This window comes from Anser anser, assembly GCF_964211835.1.
Source record: "Anser anser genome assembly, chromosome: 1".
In the NCBI taxonomy this organism is placed as follows: Eukaryota; Metazoa; Chordata; class Aves; order Anseriformes; family Anatidae; genus Anser; species Anser anser.
In genome coordinates this window covers 149,744,464-149,762,302 of record NC_139720.1, presented here as the reverse complement: position 1 = coordinate 149,762,302, position 17,839 = coordinate 149,744,464, and the positions used below count along the sequence as shown (strand labels likewise).

The following is a 17,839-nucleotide window of genomic DNA, read 5'->3' as shown; positions in this document are numbered from 1 at the left end:
GAAAAAGAAAATAACCCTTAAGGTAACACTATGTCGTGGTAAAAATCTTATTCCAGCTTTAAAACTTTCTCTGGACTTTTGCATAGGTTCACCACCCACTTTTTTTTTTTTTTTTTAATGGGCTGGTGGTAACAGAAGCTCAGCAGAACTGCACAGGGGATCTTATTCACTGAACAGTTGCACTGGCCAGGTGGTCCTGTGAGGTTGGCTGGGGACACAGAAGCTTCTTTTTACACTTTCTAGGAAGTGTCCGGATGCAATTAAGTGAGCCAGGAAAAATATCTGTTCTTCATTCCTTGGAAAGCTGAGGTACTACGGAATAAATGCTTCGGGTTTTCCAGAACACACGCCTAAAACGGTTTGGTGGAGAAGCATGACCAAACACAGACAATGCAGTACTATGTGTTTGGAGGGGTCAGTGTAGGGGGGAACGATTCCTGTAGTGTGGACACAGCCTGAGGGTGCTTATGGTTGCCTTCTACGCCACAAAGATGTGGGAGACTCTTTGTCCAAACTCCCAGAGAGTCTCCCACAAAGAGTCTGTCACTGGCAATTTTTCCACACCCTGCAGAAGCAGTTTCATTCACCTCTCCTCCAAACTGTCCACTGGAATCGAGTGGAGAAGGTCTTGGTGTGGGCTAACTTGTGGTAGAACTGCTACATTGCTCCCAAGGATGAGAGCAATTGGTCTAACTTGGTTGGACACGCTCTTAGCCTCATTTCAATCCCGTTAAAGACAGAGTCTTTATTTCATCCATTCTTTTTGCACGCTTCAGGTCTTCAACATTTGGAAACAAAGTGGAAGTAAAATTTAAGGAATATGATCATCATTCTTTTGTTTCAGCAAATTGTGAGTTTGTGTGTTTCAGCAAATTTCACTAGAGATTGTGAAACAAAATTTTGAAGACCAGGGCTTATTATTCTCCTTATTGGAGACATGAACTGAGAGATGAAACAGTGAAGGAATATGAATAATAACAAAGAAGAAAGCCGTCAATCCTAAGGTTTTGATCAGGCAGGCATATTCCCAATGAGTTAATGAAGACTTTGCAATAACCCTTTCTTTTTTTTTTTTTTTTTTTTTTTTTTTTCCTTCGGCTCAAAATGCCAGCTGAATGAATCAAAATTAGGAGTGTTCAGCAGAGCAAAAAAATACTGCAGAGAACTGCTCCTGCTAAAATGAATAGAGATATTCTGGAACCCACCCCACTCAGATGCACAAGCGGATCTGTAACTTCAGCTATCAAAAATTTGTTATATATGTAGCTTTGGGAGATTTAACAAGCTGTTTGGAAGACGGACAAGTATAAGATAAATGAAAAACAAATTAAATATGTTAGTTACAATATCATTACTTCATTTTGCCTTCAGAAAGTGACATGTATGATTTGGCTGAGCAGACATACAACAGTTTCTTTTGATCAGTCTGAATTACAACACGTTTTGCCTGCTGCAGCTCCCTGCTACTCCTTTAGCAGCTCAGGTTGCACACAGTTTGATTAATGTACATGGTTTACATTGGGGTCATTTTTTTCTGTTACAGCCCCACTCATGATTATGTAAAAAGAGATGATCTATTCTGGATCAGAATTCACTTATTAGAGAAACACACACACAGCTTTTTTATTTTTATTTTTTATTATTTTTTAAGGGGAAAAAAAGAAAAAAAGAAAATAGAAATAGAAAAAAGAAATAGAAAAAAATAGAAAAAAAGCTCTACAGTTTTAAAAGAAAACAATTTTGAAGCTCATCACTTTTATTATTTCATAAATATGTGAATCTCTATTGGTCTGGGGAGCAGAGAGACCAAAACTAGAAATAAAAAGAAATAATTATCCAGAGTCTCTTACAGAATACTGACTTGATAGCTATAAATTTGGCCTGATGGACCATAATATTTTTAATAGAGCCTGTCTCATTAGCCCTACAAATCTGGGGATCTAATTTTAGGTATCCAAGTAAAAACAGTTATCCTGAACTATTTATTATTTTTTATTTATCCTGAAGTTCCAATCAAAGTATTAGAATGAGTCCAGAGGAGGGCCAGGAGGATGATCAAGGGGCTGGAGCACCTGTCCTATGAAGACAGGCTGAGGGAGTTGGGGTTGTTCAGCCTGGAGAAGAGAAGGCTCTGGGGAGACCTTACAGCGGCCTTCCAGTGCCTAAAGGGGGCTACAGGAAAGCTGGGGAGGGACTCTGTGTCAGGGAGTGTAGCGACAGGACAAGGGGGAATGGTTTTAAACTAAAAAAAGGGCAGGATTACATCAGATATTCAGAAGTTCTTTAATTTGAGGGTGGTGAGGCCCTGGCACAGGTTTCCCAGAGAAGCTGTGGCTGCCCCATCCCTGGAGGTGCTCAAGGCCAGGCTGGATGGGGCTTTGGGCAGCCTGGTCTGGTGGGAGGTGTCCCTGCCCAGGGCAGGGGGGTGGAACTGGGTGGGCTTTAAGGTCCCTTCTAACCCAAACCATTCTGTGATTCTGTGATTTATTTTATATATATTTATATATTGTATTGTATTGTATTGTATTATATTATTTATTGCAATTAGAGTGTGTGCAGTTAATTGACAGAATATAAACAAATGAAATATTATTGTGCTAATATATATACACCACTGCTAAAAGACATAGTCTGATTCCAGGCTTAAAAAGTTCAATTATCCCATTTCAATATGGAAAAACCAAATCTCGTTTTGTAATTTCCCAAAAGCTCATAAAAATTTAATTTCATCCAGACTATAGAGATGTTTTGATCGTCATATAGATGTAACTCTACTGGCTTCAAAATGCCCCACATAAAAGTTACTAAACTTTCAGAATTTCTGTAGTTGCTGCGTTGAAATTATTCAGGTTGTATAAGCATTTACAATACTGAAAATGGTGTCAGACTCCATCTCCTTGAAAGTAAGTCAACTTTTCAGCTAGTCACTTTATTTCTTTATTTCTAATGTCTTATAAGAGTGCACTGTATTACTATTACAAAGAAGTCTTAAGCCTGTATTCAGTTAAATCCAGCCTTTTGTCCACATCTGAACCTTAAGTAAAGCAAAGTATCTGATTAAGAATCTCCTTTCTCTAACATTTTCAGTCATTTCCTTGAATGTCTTAAGACTGTTTCGAAAGCAATGATTTTTCCTGTCCTGCACTTTAACGCAGCAGAAGTAAAAGTGGCTCTTCTTTTTAACAAACCCTTTACACGCAGTGTCACTGATAAATCGAAAAGAAGATGCCTCACTGCTGGGAAAAGCATTTCTAACCAGCCGCAGATAACAGGGTAACACTCACCGTGCAAGTGCTGCTCCCATGCCCAGAGCTGGCAGAGCCCTGTAGCAGCTGTAGAGAGCTTTTTTACTCAGCCAGAGCAACATACACCATTAAAATACGTTTGAGAAACCACACATTATCATTAAGCTTAATTAAAGATGGGGGAAAAAAAAAAAACAGCTAAAACTCTCAGCACCACAGTTTGCGTCAAAGGAGATCTGGAGATTATTTTTGCTTCCAGTTGCTCTTTCTTTATTTTGACTTCTCTATGCAAGTTGCGTATCCAGGTCTGGGTTAAGACACGAGAATATTTCCACCACGGCTAACTCAGAGTTATTTGTATGCTTCCTTAACATGCAGATGGCAGTATTTTTTCATGCTGTCAGAGTACTTGGTCCGGTCAGAAGGTAATTTCTGAGGTAGGTGAGGAAATAAAACATATGGGCATTTTGTTACTACAGACGCACTGATAGCGTGCGTGACTGTAAGTCGCAATTTGGGAAGTGGGGGATGTAGAGGTGAAAAACACCGCTCGACTGCTGACAAAGTATTTGAGAGCTCACGGTGCCTTTTGGTCCCAGCAGCCTATTTCAGTATGCCTGCCCGTTCCCACAGGCTGCGTAGGGTAACAAAGCGGGGGAACAGGGCTGAGTTCCTCTTCCCAAAGCCACAAAACAGTGCCAGAAGTGAGGAACAGAGTGCGCTTTAAAGGAAATTATTCGTTTTCACCTCTTTAAGGGATGCTGTCAGTCTCTATGCTTGTCAGAAACAAATAGCAAACAAGTTTCCCAGAAAAGTGAGTGTGATCTTAACAGCGTCTGACTGCACACGCAAACATTTTCTGAGTGCAATGACATTTCCATTGCTTTTTTATGTAAAGCATCCTCAGGAAGAGTACTCTGTAACAGAGAACTTGCTGTAAAAGTGAGGCCAAAAGAAGACTGAAGGGTGGAAATCCTCTCATTCCAGTGCCATAAACATGGAGGTGGCTGTTCGCATCCTGCATGAAACGCAAGGGATCTTGCACTCGGCGCTGTTCAGCGTGGCATCCATTTAGAAGGAGTGTGAAGAGGAGCCTCACGCTGGTCCCCAAATCCCCAAACAGTGGCAGTCCCTGTGCTGCCATGACAACCACGAGCCCGTGGTGGCTGCCTCTGGATGCTCATGCACACACCTGAGCTGCTGGCGGTGGGGTCTGGGACTGACCCCTTAGCATCAGCTGACCGGAGCTTCTTCCAGTTCAGAGACCACGAGAAGCCATCTCCACTGGGCTGGTTATTCCTGTTGCTGCCTTGATGGTACTTTTCTGACTAGTGGTACCAGGCTATTCTGGGAAATAATGAATCAAATGACCTTTTTATCCACGGTCTAAAAAAACCCTACACCCTCCTTTGTCTCCCAGTTCAGCAGTGGCCCCTAAACCTTTTCCTTCCTAAGTTCATGACCATTCTTGATTATTACAGTGGTCGACTCTGGCCTGTGACAGGGAACAAGAGCAGCAATATCCAGAGCATGTCAGCATCTCAGCGTAGTGTGACAGCAATACAAATGGTTTGTGGGCTCCTGCTGTGACTATCCAGGGGAAAAAGCTCTCAGTCTCCACCATGATACCCTCAAAGATCTTATCAGCGGAGCTTTTACAGAGGGTGGACAACCTGGGCAATCTCAATCATAAGTCTTCGTCAAGTATTTCTTGCTGTGATAAGCTTTCTCTTTAATTCATGGATAGGGTCATTCATATTCAGAGCAGCAGTAGCAGAGCTGTACCCAAATAGGATAAAAGCTGGTCCCTGCTGGCCATGGTGTTCCTGCAGCTCCATGATGCTGTCGTTGGGCTGGGTGAGGGGGGTTAAAATACCCAATACTTAGAGGCAGCCAGTCTCCTGGGCCCTCGGAGCCAAGGGGCTCCCCAAGCTTCGAGCCCTGTGCCTGTGGGGCTGGCCGCCTCTCCTCTTGGGCCATGACACATGCTTTGCCCTTAACTGAATGGCTAGCTAGCAGTCGTGGGGTTTTCAGAGGTCAGATCTGACTCCGTAGGTTTGCATCCAGGGGTGGGTCTGTCCCACCTCTCCTCACTCGCTTTCCTGCCAGCCCAGCGCTCCAAGCACACGGGCTCGCAGGCGCGGTGGAAAGCTCTTCAGCTTCCAGGCTGGATTCCATCAAAGTCAGACAAACGGCCTTATTGTGAGGGCCCTGCACGAGGTCACAGGTGTAGCATGAATTACCCCAAAGCCAATTTATATTTGGGACCTGGTGTCATGCTTAAAAGTGATTCTGCAAGAAGAACGTCAGAAAAGTGTGTGCAGCTTGGCTGTCCCCCATTGTACCACTGAGAACCATTGGGACTTAGAAGGCAGTTTATTGGCACACTCACGTGAGAGAGCAATAAATAAAACACTTTTTCCAGGCAACCCAGGCAACCAAGCATCAAACAGAGCATCCCGCACTGGGACCCCCGCGGGACCCTGGCGGAGGAGCAAGCCCTCGATTATTAATTAATGATTACCGATAACGAACGAAAAAAAAACACCAAAAACCCAAAGCCACCCTGAATAGCGCCCGGGCAGGTGCGCAGGAGCCCATAGGAGAATGCCTGCTGCCACCTCGCGGTGCCTGGCCTGGAACAGCAGCCCAGCCCCGCTCCTCCTGCTTCTGCGGAAAGCCCCACAGAGAAATCCCAACACCCCCGGAGGGCAGGGACCCAGGGCTTCGGTTTATTACAGGTGGCGTTTTTTTTAATTATTATTAATTATTATTTTTTTCCCCTGCGCAAAGGCTGTTTTCGCACCCTCCTCTTTTGCTGCTGCCCCATACCCCGGGGTTTCACCCTTTAGAAGGGGTGAAGTCAACGCGACCTTACGCTGCTTCCCCTGACATCAACTGCCCAGGTGCCCTCATGGCCAGCAGTAGTCACCTCCAGAAATTGTCTTCTGTCTTTTAAACTTATCTGTGACCACACGTGCCCCAAGTATTCACGCAGCATGTTTTATCCTATAACGCAGATATACATGCAAAGCAGATAGCACATACTACTTGTTTGACAGAGGTGATTTTTGAAAAATGATGTCTAAGAGAAGTGATAATTACTTTTTTCTTTGTAGGAGCTTGTTTCAGAAGTAATTCCCCCAGCGTAGGCTGTGGCAGTACTGCTGGTGTTTCTATACTACTTGGTGTTACCTGCAGTCTTGATTTCCCTACTTGTCCGGATAAAGGCACCTGTCCAGGTTTGCTGTGGCTCCCTCCTGTCTGAACATCAAGTTTTCTTATATGTGGTAAAAAGGACAGCAAAAGGACATGTATGGTGTTTCAAGCTTGAAATCAGGATAAGAAATTTTAAGCATCCAAATTCGGCATTAGCGAGATGCTCCCATGCCCCATAACACAGCCGTATTCCGAATGTCCACTTGTGCTCGGACCAGTTTGTGTTTCAAGACACGACAAGACAAATTCACAAAACCCCCATGTGAAGTCCCCCATGTGTGGGACTACGCACCGACTTACGTTGCAGATTAGCACAAAGGGCAGTCGCTGCAAATCCCTTATAAGTGCAGAAAGAGCATTTCACATCACCACCGAGGAAGTAAGGGTCACAGTCACCGGACTCCCATGACTTTGGGCAAAACCCTCTGTGTGAATTGTAAGCCATCTACCACGGGTGGCATGTGTGAGTGGAGAGCTCCCGCTTTCAGCTTCTGATAAAAAAATATTCTTAGTCAGAGGGAGGAAGTTGATGCAACACATTGAAATCCTCACTTTCTTAGCCAAAATAGAAACGCCTCTATGGGTATGCCTACATTGCAGCCAAATTCACGACTGCAGCTCCAAGTAGTTCAGACTATCATAATTGCCACCCACAGACTTCTGCTAGCAGTAGTAAGGGGTAAAGATATATTGACTCAGTTTTCCTCTCTCTGACATAATTTGGGTCACATGGAAAGCATTTTTTCCTTCTTCTTACTTATTGGAAAAGGTGTCAAGGAAATGACCTGGAACATTCAACCATGAAACTACAGTATCATGTGCAAATTTTTGGCTCATTCCAAATGAATATCTTACTGTGCATTTTTAAACAAAAACATCTGGGAGTTCAGAAGTGAAACACACAGTCTCAAAGGAAAAAAAATTCACAACAGAAATTAATAAAACCCCTACTATACTCACCTGGCTTGGCCCCTGACTTATTCTGTATTTTTGGTAACCTCATATAGTCAATCTTGTCAAAGTCATTCAAAAACAGTGCAAACGGTGCTAGCTTTTCCCCCCACTTAATAACTCATTTAGAGAACAGTATTTGAAGAGGGAGATTTGATTTTCTGGGGTAGCGCTGCTCAATTAGGCATCAGACTGTGACAGCTAAAGTATTTTTATGGATCAAAAATACAGCTAACACATGAAAAACACGCTCGAAATGCATACCGTCAATCAATGTAAAATAATTCACCCTGGGGACACCTACAAGACAGGCTCTCCTAAAAGAGGCCTTCAAAACCATCTGTCTTCATCAGTTGTGTAGGTTATGCCTAAACGGTTTGGTCTGGGAGCGATGAGGAAGGAATGTGGCTGACAGGCTGAAAGGAAGCACCTGGCTGAGTGCTGCAGCTGAGAGCGCTCCTGAGCAGAGGACCTGGACTTCAGGGCAAGGTTTCCCATGCACCCACGGCCCAGGTCAGACGCAGACATAGAGAAGGAGGTGATGAATTTAGGCAGCCTGGTTCATGAAGCTCCTGGCATGGTACCTACAGTACAGGAACCCTTTGTGGGACGGTTTCCATTGTGAGGAAGGCTAGAAAGCTGTTCTAATGTGGATAGACGTTGTCAAAACTGAAGGCTAGACTGTTACTCCCTCAGTACACACTGTTGAACAGTTACTTCTACCACTACATTTGCTACTATATTATATTAATGCAGTTAACATGCACAAACAGTCTATGGATAATGAAGAGGCTATCTTTTTTTTTTTTTCTGCAATCACAAACTTAGTTTGTCAAGGTCACAAGTCATTTTGCTCCCAGGCAATAGCTGGTCTCAGACTGTGAACATACCAGCCTCCATTTACTGGTTAATAGTTAATAGTTTATTTCAAGTGCCAGATGAATTCTGGGTCAGAACGCCTGAAAACATCTGAAGGCTCAGAGTTAATGTTTATTTTAGCAGAGTGAAAATATGAGCCACTTATTTCTGTAGCCTCTTGTGATTTGATTTTATTTCCAGCGTGAAACAAGTGGGGCGCAAGCAGCCACCTGCCTTGCCAGGGAGACCTAATAAAAGAGCTGAACAGAAAAATCCCTCAGAAATAGAAGACCAGGTGGGAGGAAGCTACAAAGACCAAAACAATAAGTTACCATTGCTATCAGATAGTGTAGGATATAAAAGACCAAGAGCATTAATTCACACTCTGACATTCTAGCATTGATCCCTACAGCTTATTTTACTTTATTATTATTATTTTTTTCATTTCTAGTTTTAAAGGAGATTTAGAAGATTTTAAGGTCTCTCCAAACTGGAATGATACTCCACTGATTCAGTTGTTGGCCCTCCTGCTGAAAATCTTAGAGGTATTGCTTCTTCAACTATCTCCCACAGAGAAAGTGGGTAAACATCTACCGTCATGCAAGTTTTTGCAGGACCTGTTCAATTCTATGATCCTTAAATATTATCTCTACATTTCTTTGCTTAATTCCGCTGTATATTATCCTACTTTCAAAAATCCACACTGCTTAATTTCTTCTTTCCTTTTAGCTATCTGCATCATGCATTCACAAGTTTTATGACCCTTCCAGCTGATAACTGAGAAGCTAAAGGGCACTTACAGATTGCTATTCAAAAACTCAAAAAATAAAGCTTTGGACAGTTGGTAGCAATCAAGTGGCTCTAGTTTGTACTAGAGATGAGCTAGTTCTGAATCCAGGAGCCCTTTGTAGCCCCTTTCTGCAGTCAGCTCCTACCCTGACCACGCTACTAAATGTCAGCGTCCCACAGAAGGGGCCAATCAGTGCTTGTTTCCTCCTAAATGCCACAGCTTTCAGATGGATGCTTTAAGACAAGCCAACCCAAACTTCAGGTTGTGTTCCTTAGATAACTGCACAGGTTTAGGGGCTGCTTCATAAAACCATTCCTTTCACAGAGGTGAGGATGATTCAAGTTCAAATATGTGTGAAAATACAGCATGCGTATGGATTCTCTTGCCTGGTATGTCTGAGAATTAGGGGTTTGGGGACTTTCTGATTTCCATTACTTACTTTGTCTAACCTTTTTTTAAACTTTTGGCTTCCACAAGGCAAGCAGTTCTGCAATGTAATTATGCACTGAGAAAAAACAACTACTTCCTTCTGTTTTAAACCTTCTACCACATGCCCTCAGTAGTGCTAGCTCCCCAGTAGTTTTTTTTTTTTTTTCACCCTTTATATTGGCAATTTGAGAGCGGAGGCAGTGAGATAAATGTTTTACCTGGAGAACAAATTCACTTCCATTCCCTGGATTGCCTATTTTTTTCCAGTTTAAATAGACCTTGAGTTTCAAGTTGTCACGGTTCTTGTGACAAGAAAGGTTTATTACAAATCTTTCATGATCACAAAATGTACTTAGAATGAATATAAGTACATCGTGAAATTGCACGCCATATCCATCCAAACACAGACTTTGACCTAAAGCTTGCTGAAACTGATGGAGTTTTTTCTTACCAGCTCTGAAGAACACAGCCAACAAGTGTTCTTTGTGATTTCTCCATTTGTGCAAGTTTTTTTTCCTTTTGTTACTATCCATTCTCTGCTTGTCTAGGAGTTAGCTAATGCATAACCCTAATAAAAACCTCAGAGTTTGAAATCAAGGACATCTCTTCCTCAGTGAATAATTTTAGCATATGCTTTTAATGTTTGTATGCATATGCTTAGATATGCTTTTAACTGTTAACAGTATTCTTAACAGCAGAGAAAATACTTCTGACCAGCTGACCGGTAACAGGCTATGAAATGAGGCCCCAGCCTGAGAATGGAATATAATATTCTGTATTTCCTGATGTCTTTCAGCCACTGTGGATATTCCTAGTTATTTTTCTTTTACCCATTTCCATTCTTATTTTCCATACACATATTCTATCATGAAGCTTTCATTTTACACTGTGTATCCTCTCTCTTCACTTTTGGACAAAACCTCTTTTGTTTCACCTTTTAATTTCAATTATTTCTTCCATTCAGTTTCATTTGTCTATGTTAAATTAATTTTTTCATTTCTCCTTTTTCTGATTTAAGAATAGCAATCTTGCTATGTTATTTTATAGTAATCTCCTCTGAGCTTTACAGAATTACTAGCGTCTTTATTGGAATTAAATAGGAATGGGCTCGCTCCAATAATAATATCTTCCATTAACATCTCCAGTGTATGCTAGAAGTGTTCTTTACTTTTTGTTATTTTTACTCTTTAAACAGACCAGCTTTGACACAAGCAGGTGTTTGAAGTCAATTAGATTATATCGCATTAAATCTGGAATGAGTTCCACCCAGAACTTCTGCTTAAATTAGGGGTTTAGTTTAACTATCAACACGCATAGCAATTTCTGCAACTTCCTTTCACTTGCAGAAGTACAGAAGAAGACGTTTTCTTAAAAAAATGTTGAAAGGATCCACATAATTCGCCTTCTATGAAAAATTATCTCCTAATGGAGTGTAACTTTTTCCTCAAGCATTTTGCTTCTTAATCCCCCTCTCCCTTCCTTCTTCCACTCAACTTTTGGACCCAAAATTTTGTGTCCCAATGGACCCAACTTTTCTCTCTGATTTGAGTTACTTTCCCTGGGTGTGAAGGGAGGCTGGGATACCTTATACTCAAAAGCTTCTGGAACCGATCAGTGACGTCAGGTCAAATATGGAACTGATTTGCTCCCATAAGTGATTCAAGCAACGTTGCGGTGAAGTTGGCCTAGGTGTAAATCAGCACAGAACATATGGCCACAATTCTGCAGTGCTCTAAAAATGAAAATGTCATGAAAATACTGTGTATTACTAATAATTAAACAGCCAAAGAAAGCAAAGTGCAATTATGTTTACTTTCCAATTGGCATTTCTCTCATATGGAAAAAAAAAAGCAAGCAAACGATTTTTCAAATCATACTTTCAGCGCTGAAGCCAGAAGAGGAAGTACCAAAGCAATTACTTCAGCAACTTGCTTGTATAAATGAAATCGCCAGCAACAAGTTTCATTTCTAGGTAATTTCCCAGGCTCCCAGGAAACACAGCAGAATCTACAGTCTGGAAAGATGTCAAAACAGTAGCATGCAATTCATCGCAGCTCAGAAACAAGGTGCCAAAAAATACACTGCATGAGCAATCATCATTTGTATCAAATTTTCCCATAGCAGAACTACATAGAGGATAATTGTATTATAACAGCAGAAAGAAGAAAAAAAAAGTTTCTGTGTCAGCTGCAAACAGTAGGCACTGTTTGTCAGAGGAGATTTAAATTTTTTTTGCTCTTGAATTTAGAGCAGGAATATGTCTAGGTAATTAGATGGGAGAATATTTCTTCTGAGGTGGCCGAAGGTCTAATTCCATCACACTTATTTATATCTTTGCTATGAATAGTTCCATTGATCTCAATAAGATTTCCAGTGGGGTCCTCAAGGTGAGTGATGATGGAAAATTTGGTTATTGAAAAGAAAGGGCAAAAGCAAAATATTACAGTTTTATAAGATTCATTAACAGCAAATTCATACACGCTGAAGTGGAAAATGCTCCAAAGACTGACACAGAAAGGAATTCCAAAAAACAGTGTGATGTAAAGGGATGCACTCAGGAGTGGCGCATTTTATTGTAATTATAAATACACAGTTAAAGACACAGAAGACCAGGAAAAACTGAATGAGGAATCTTTATAAAAGTTCTCTACAGGGTTTTACAGGGTTACAAAGGTAATGGTGTTATGCTTATGCTGTGTTTGAAACTATTTTGATAAACCTTAAAGTTTTTTTAGTAGGCTTTAGTGTAAATATATATTGTCTGTAGTGAAATTCCAACAAACTAGGTATCAATCCAATTATATTTACATATTCAAAACCCCACTTTGATCATTCCTCTTTCTCCTAATCTCCTGTCTCTTCACACATATAGCTAAATCATTAATCTCTTTATACTTCTCACTACATTAATATTTCCTTTCTAAATAAATCCTATTATTCACCAAGATCTGGTGCATTCCTAACCCAAAGGCCAGACCCATGTGGATGAAGCACAAACCCATGAATGGCTTCCACGATTTTAGGAGAAATCATTGTCATAAATTTAATTTCACAGCGATCGCTTCACACTTTGAAGGTTGCCATGTTATCTTTCTATGTAAAAAGAGGGCGGCTGTTCTTTCCTGCCAGATTCAATCACATCCTTTTGACCTTTAGCAAGTGCCCAGAGGAGAAGTCACACTTACCGCCGCATGCTGCCCGTCTGGGTTGGGAGGGGTTCAAAGAGGAAGGAAAAAAGGGATCAGAGTGACTCCTCCAGCCCAGAGGTGAAAAAAACAGTGTAGCAACACGGCTAGAGGCAGGACAATGCCTAACTGCTGACTGGAGTTGGGTTTGCCCTGAGGCTTAGACTGTGACTGCCTTCAGTAGTCTTTTCAGCCCAATCAGAGCAATACAGACAAGCCTGGCACCAAATGAATTCTTCATAGGGAAGTGTGGTGACTATGGCTCAGAACCTAAAGAAATGACTTAAAATCGGGGTAAAACAATAATATGTGTAATACGCATAATATGACGGTATTGCAAATAAAACCAAAGCTTTTCTGAGCCCTGCAAAGCTGTATTGTGAAAATAACGTCACATTGAAAGGTCACAAGCTGTATTCATTTGGGCTCATGTGTCACTATTAGTCACTGGGCTTGTGCCATCTGATTCTGCCAGACCTGCACTCAGCTTCACGTCAGCGTGCTGCTGCTGTCTATGGGACGTCACATACCTACACCTTAGACCTTTTTATCATGAACAATACACAATAATCTTCAAGGCTTTATAGCCACTAGAGCAAATTCTGTTTTATTGTCAGCAAACTTACTTGATTGCTTGTATGATGCCGGAAAGAGTAAAAACCTAATAAATCTTTTTATAGGCCACAATTCTGTAGCTTCTCGTCGGCGTATGGACATCCACACTCAGTGCCCTGTTAAATTCTAGGAGAATAATATAATAATAAGGTAGGCTTGGATTGTCATGTGATGATGGAATCTGATTAGACTTTAAAATGTTGCAGTCAGAAAACAGGAATCTAAGGAAAGTTTGGACATGGTGCTTAGGGACATGGTTTAGTGGGTGACATTGGTGGTAGGGGGATGGTTGGACCAGATGATATTGGAGGGCTTTTCCAACCTTAATGATTCTGTGATTCTGTCCCAAACTTACATGTTGTACACTTACCTGAACTGCTCGCTTTGTGATTACTTTGAATCATGGTTTCTTGCTTTCTGACTGAGGCACTGATTCTCTATTGCCATGTGGTTAGGTTAGTACACCCCTGATTTGGTGAGCCCACTGAAATTCAGGAAAAAGGTTCTTCCATTCTTGCATTTACAGACTGGCTATTAACATCTTTTTATAGTATGCATTGCAGAAAGTGTAGAAAAACTAGTAGTTCATTCCGAAGGTAACACATGTCAACCTATCTATGTGATTTTGGTGAAACGGAAGGATTAGTAAGGAGACAATTAGGCAGGGTGGTGAAGTGGGTGCAGCAGCCCAGCTTCCTTCACCCTGTGCCAGCTGCTGACTGTTCACAAACTCATACTCCTTGCTGAAGGAACCTGATCTGAGTCCTCAGCTCACAGGCTAGAGACTAAGGTGAAACTAATTTTCACAGAAGGCCTGGGTGGGGAGTTCCTCCTGGGCCCCTATTTCTGTCTGCATCTCTAGCATCTGAGCCTCAGGGAAGTTTACTACATCTCAGTGACTCTATCTACGGCTGAAGCTGCCTCATGCTTTTTATTCAAGACTTTCTTTTCAGATGCCTGTAGCACAGACAAATTGTAATCATTCAAGTCAGGCTCTTCCATGACGAGGATGTCTCAGGCTGGTTGACTCACCTGCCTCGTTTTCAGGTCACTGTGATTCAGACACCCACCAGGCAGAAGTAATACAGCAACACGCTCGTTCCACTGCTGTGACAGAAAACTGTCCTGCAGCTGAGGTGCTCTAAGGGCTGCGTGGTTTGGAGCGGGGCCCAGAGCAGGCACGCCTTATGAGCTGCCAGGCTGAAGGGACCTGAAGCTTGTTGGCCCCGACTGGGGGCTGCCTCATCAGCCTCCTCCACGCTGCCTCGGTGCCAATCTCCTGCAGATCACGAAAAGAGCAGAAAAATACTCATTTTCATTTTTGAGTTGTTTTTTCATCAGCTCCTCAAGCCTAGTTGCTCTGGGGAAGGGTAAAATGGAAGCCAGAACCAGCACAAGGAAAGGAAAAGGAAAAGGTGAGGGAGGCAGAAAGGGGACTAACTCTTGATTTGAAGTGCGGAGCAATTTTCCTCAGTTAGGGAACCTAAGCCGTGGGCTGATCTGTGAGGTGAAGAGCAAGAATCTAGTCTATTTAAGGATAAACACACATGCAGAGTAATGCAATGCAATGAATAGTTCTCTTAGGCTTTGCAGAGAGTGCCTTGAGAGAGAGCTGTAGTTAGGGCTGCCCAGGAGATGAGGAGCATGAATGTCTCTGTTTAATGAGCATGCACACTCATTTGCTCCTTTTGAAAAAAAGAAGTCATAAAGGAAGGCATTAAGCACAAACAAAGCCAGATATTGCCATGCTTCAAAACCTGCTAGCTGCTCGTAGTTCTTGCAGCGACCTCATGCCTCTCAAAGAGGTACAACTCATAAACCACTGGAGAGCCAGCACGTTTTGAAGATGAGGAGGAGTAGGCCTTCCTTATTGCCCTTCTCTTGTGTTCATAAGACACTGGATAACTGAGGTACACACCCCTATTGTATGGATTTGTCTGTGTTTAAAGAGCAGTGTGTTTCTGTCAGCAGTTTGTACCTCTTTTGTCATCACAAACAGCCCCATTCAGCTCCCCCGTGATGTTTCCATGAGGCACTCTCTCTGGTGGCGGGGATTCAACATCCCAGAAGACAGAGACGCTGTGAGAGGAGGAAAAAGAGACACAGGTGCTGACATCACTTGCTCAGTTTGTCCCCAAAAGAAGGTCAGCTCAGCAAAAATCAACCCTGTTCTGCGACAAACATTTCACCCCATGTGAACTTACAAAATACTGGCGGCCCTGAGACCAAACGGGGCCCATGGGCAGGACAACGTATATAAATACCTAGGGAAGGCTGGCAAGGGAACAAATAAACAGGTTCTAATTTTCTCCTACAAAATTAGGCATCTTTAATACCGCGAGAGACTAGAAAGGTTGAGTTACCCTGATGCCAGTACCATCATTATTGGCTCAGATTTTTTGGCTGGCGTACAAGGCTGACGTTCCTGCTCTTGAGGGGATTTTACTGTAGCGCAGAAATTGGTGGGAAACTTCAATGTGTCGGCCACCTCTGTAAGCTGGTCCAAGCATCCGAATTCCAGGACATCTGGAGACCAACCACGGTGGCCATGTCGACACTCTGTCAGGAAGGCTAACGAGCAACCTCACTGTAATTAAATGGTGTCCTCAGGTGCTCTAAAATTAAAAGCAAAACAAACCCCAGACAACATGTACAGCCTGCATACACGTGCTATTATCCAAACCGTAACATATTCCATATGCCTTCCTATCAAGTAACTTCCTACATTCTTCAAGCCCATACTTACCACCTTGGGGACCTCCCAATAAAATGCAGCGATTTGGGGAAATTATCTTGCAATAGGCCTATACATCTGAGGGCCAGAGAGCAAATTACAGGCTCCTAATGTTTTCCCAAATATCTTCACATATGCTCTGTTATTATCTATATTGCATTACAGTGTATCATGACCTATTTGACATTAACGACATACGACTTAAATTGCCCGCGGAGGACCGGAGAGCATTTGTACAAAGCGATGTTGGCAGTCACAGCCACATGCACTGCACTGTGCCTGGTGGACCTGTTCTCCTGAGGTCGATGGAAACTCAGGCTTCTAAGGTCTTCACAACCTTCAGTCCTCGGCTTACCTCAGGAGCCCTTCTGCATACCAGGAGCCCGGCCACATTACCAACTATTTTTCTGAAATCCTCCCAAGGGTCTGAAACAACATGCAGTACTCTCTGATCCTATTTGCATGCCATTGTTAGCCTGAAATGCTCGTGCGGAAAAGTGGAGGGTCACAGGTATCTCTTTCAGGCAACTGTGGTAAACATCCATTAAGGACATCATGTTCTCTTTTTATAGTACATGTTATTTATTGACAAAACCTAAAATCCCGGTTGCTTTTTCACCCTGTTATTGCATCTGTTTTCTGTCCTAACTTTTCTGCACCACTGTTAGAAGCTGTTGGTACCTGTTTTGGACAACCAGAAAGAGCTACATTTCAGCAGTACATCGGTAGTAACTCAAGTACAGCAGAACCTTGGTAAAGTACAGAAATAATTGTTTTAAGTGCTGTGATTTAGCAGCGGAGGCAGTGCTGTAAATCAATAATCATACTTACGAGTTTAGGACTTCTTTTATTACGCAGACAGCAAATCAATGCATGAGGTAGGAGTAAATATACTGAGGATCCCTTCACTGGTTCAGTCCTCAGGGGGCTGAACTCTTTGATATTGGATTCTCGTTCTCTGACCTGGTGTCTGCCATTTCAAGAGCGTAACTTCCCTGCACCCTGCAGTTTGGAACAGTATCCACGCAAAGAGAGCCTCTGTTCTCTCCGTGCTTCCACATTAGGGACCCAGGAAAACAAAACAAAACAAAACAAAACAAAAAGCCCACTCAAAAACTAGTTGCTTTGCTCCACCTAGAAGAAGCATTTTCAGTTGGTGGGTTTCTTTTCCCCAGCTTTTGGATTACAATGGGAATCTAGGAAAAGAAAACAGGAATCAGAGGTGAAGGTGCCACAGCAAACTACCGCCATGCAACGATCAGAGTGAAATAAAGCCCACCACATGGTGTTTCACACGGCTCTGAATCACATTCCGCATTATTATTTTGGAGTCTCTTGCATTTTTTAAAAGGATTTAGCAACCTTTCTGTTCGGGTATCTCCAAAAGTTTGCTATCTGGAGGGTATGTAAACCTGAACTGAAATTAGGTATCTCCGGAGGCAGCTTAAAACGCCTATCTGGGCAGTAAAAGCAGAATAAGCAGAATTAGTGGCACGGCTTGAATTTAAAAAAAAAAAAACACTGCTTTTTTAGCAGGTTTACTGTTTCAACAAAATCTCGATGTTCTGCCATGAGCCAGGCGGCTGTGAGGACGCGTGCCCCTTTACTCCCCTTCCCAGTGTGTGGGGGCAGCCGAGCCCCGGGTACCTTCTCTCAGGGACACCCCGGAGCCGCCTCCCCTCTCCCGGCCCCGCTCTGCCCCGTTTCCGTCCCGCAGAAAACTTTCCCCGGCGGCAGGGAGCCCGCGGCCGCTCCAGGCCCAGGCCCGGGGCCGCGCAGCTCCCGCCCGGGTCCCTCCCCCTGGCGCCGGCGG

The 17,839-nt window shown here is 42.7% G+C and overlaps 1 protein-coding gene across 2 annotated transcripts; it reads right to left on the bottom strand.

The window, feature by feature from the left end:
- Window positions 1–14,208: 14,208 nt before the first annotated feature.
- Window positions 14,209–17,812, bottom strand: LOC310899639 (uncharacterized protein). Of its 2 annotated transcripts, XM_083836278.1 has the most exons (4): window positions 17,674–17,812; window positions 15,781–15,907; window positions 15,271–15,371; window positions 14,209–14,571 (listed from the first exon to the last, which is right to left on the bottom strand). In XM_083836278.1, the coding sequence occupies exons 2-4, from the start codon at window positions 15,840–15,842 to the stop codon at window positions 14,351–14,353; spliced, it is 384 nt and encodes a 127-aa protein (XP_083692404.1). In that variant the 5' UTR covers window positions 15,843–15,907; window positions 17,674–17,812; the 3' UTR covers window positions 14,209–14,350. The 2 variants fall into 2 exon arrangements, 1 of the variants encoding a protein (XP_083692404.1); XR_014584438.1 differs by lacking the exon at window positions 17,674–17,812 and having other exon boundaries at window positions 14,441–14,571; window positions 15,656–15,789.
- Between the last annotated feature and the right edge of the window lie 27 nt (window positions 17,813–17,839).

Coding starts and splice junctions, on each gene's coding strand:
- LOC310899639 (XM_083836278.1), bottom strand. CDS start 15,842: ATGGCCACCGTGGTTGGTCTCCAGATGTCCTGGAATTCGGATGCTTGG. Junction 15,372..15,780: donor GCTTGGACCAGCTTACAGAG/GTGGCCGACACA, acceptor CTCCTCTCACAG/CGTCTCTGTCTTCTGGGATG. Junction 14,572..15,270: donor TGTTTGTGATGACAAAAGAG/GTACAAACTGCT, acceptor CGTGATCTGCAG/GAGATTGGCACCGAGGCAGC.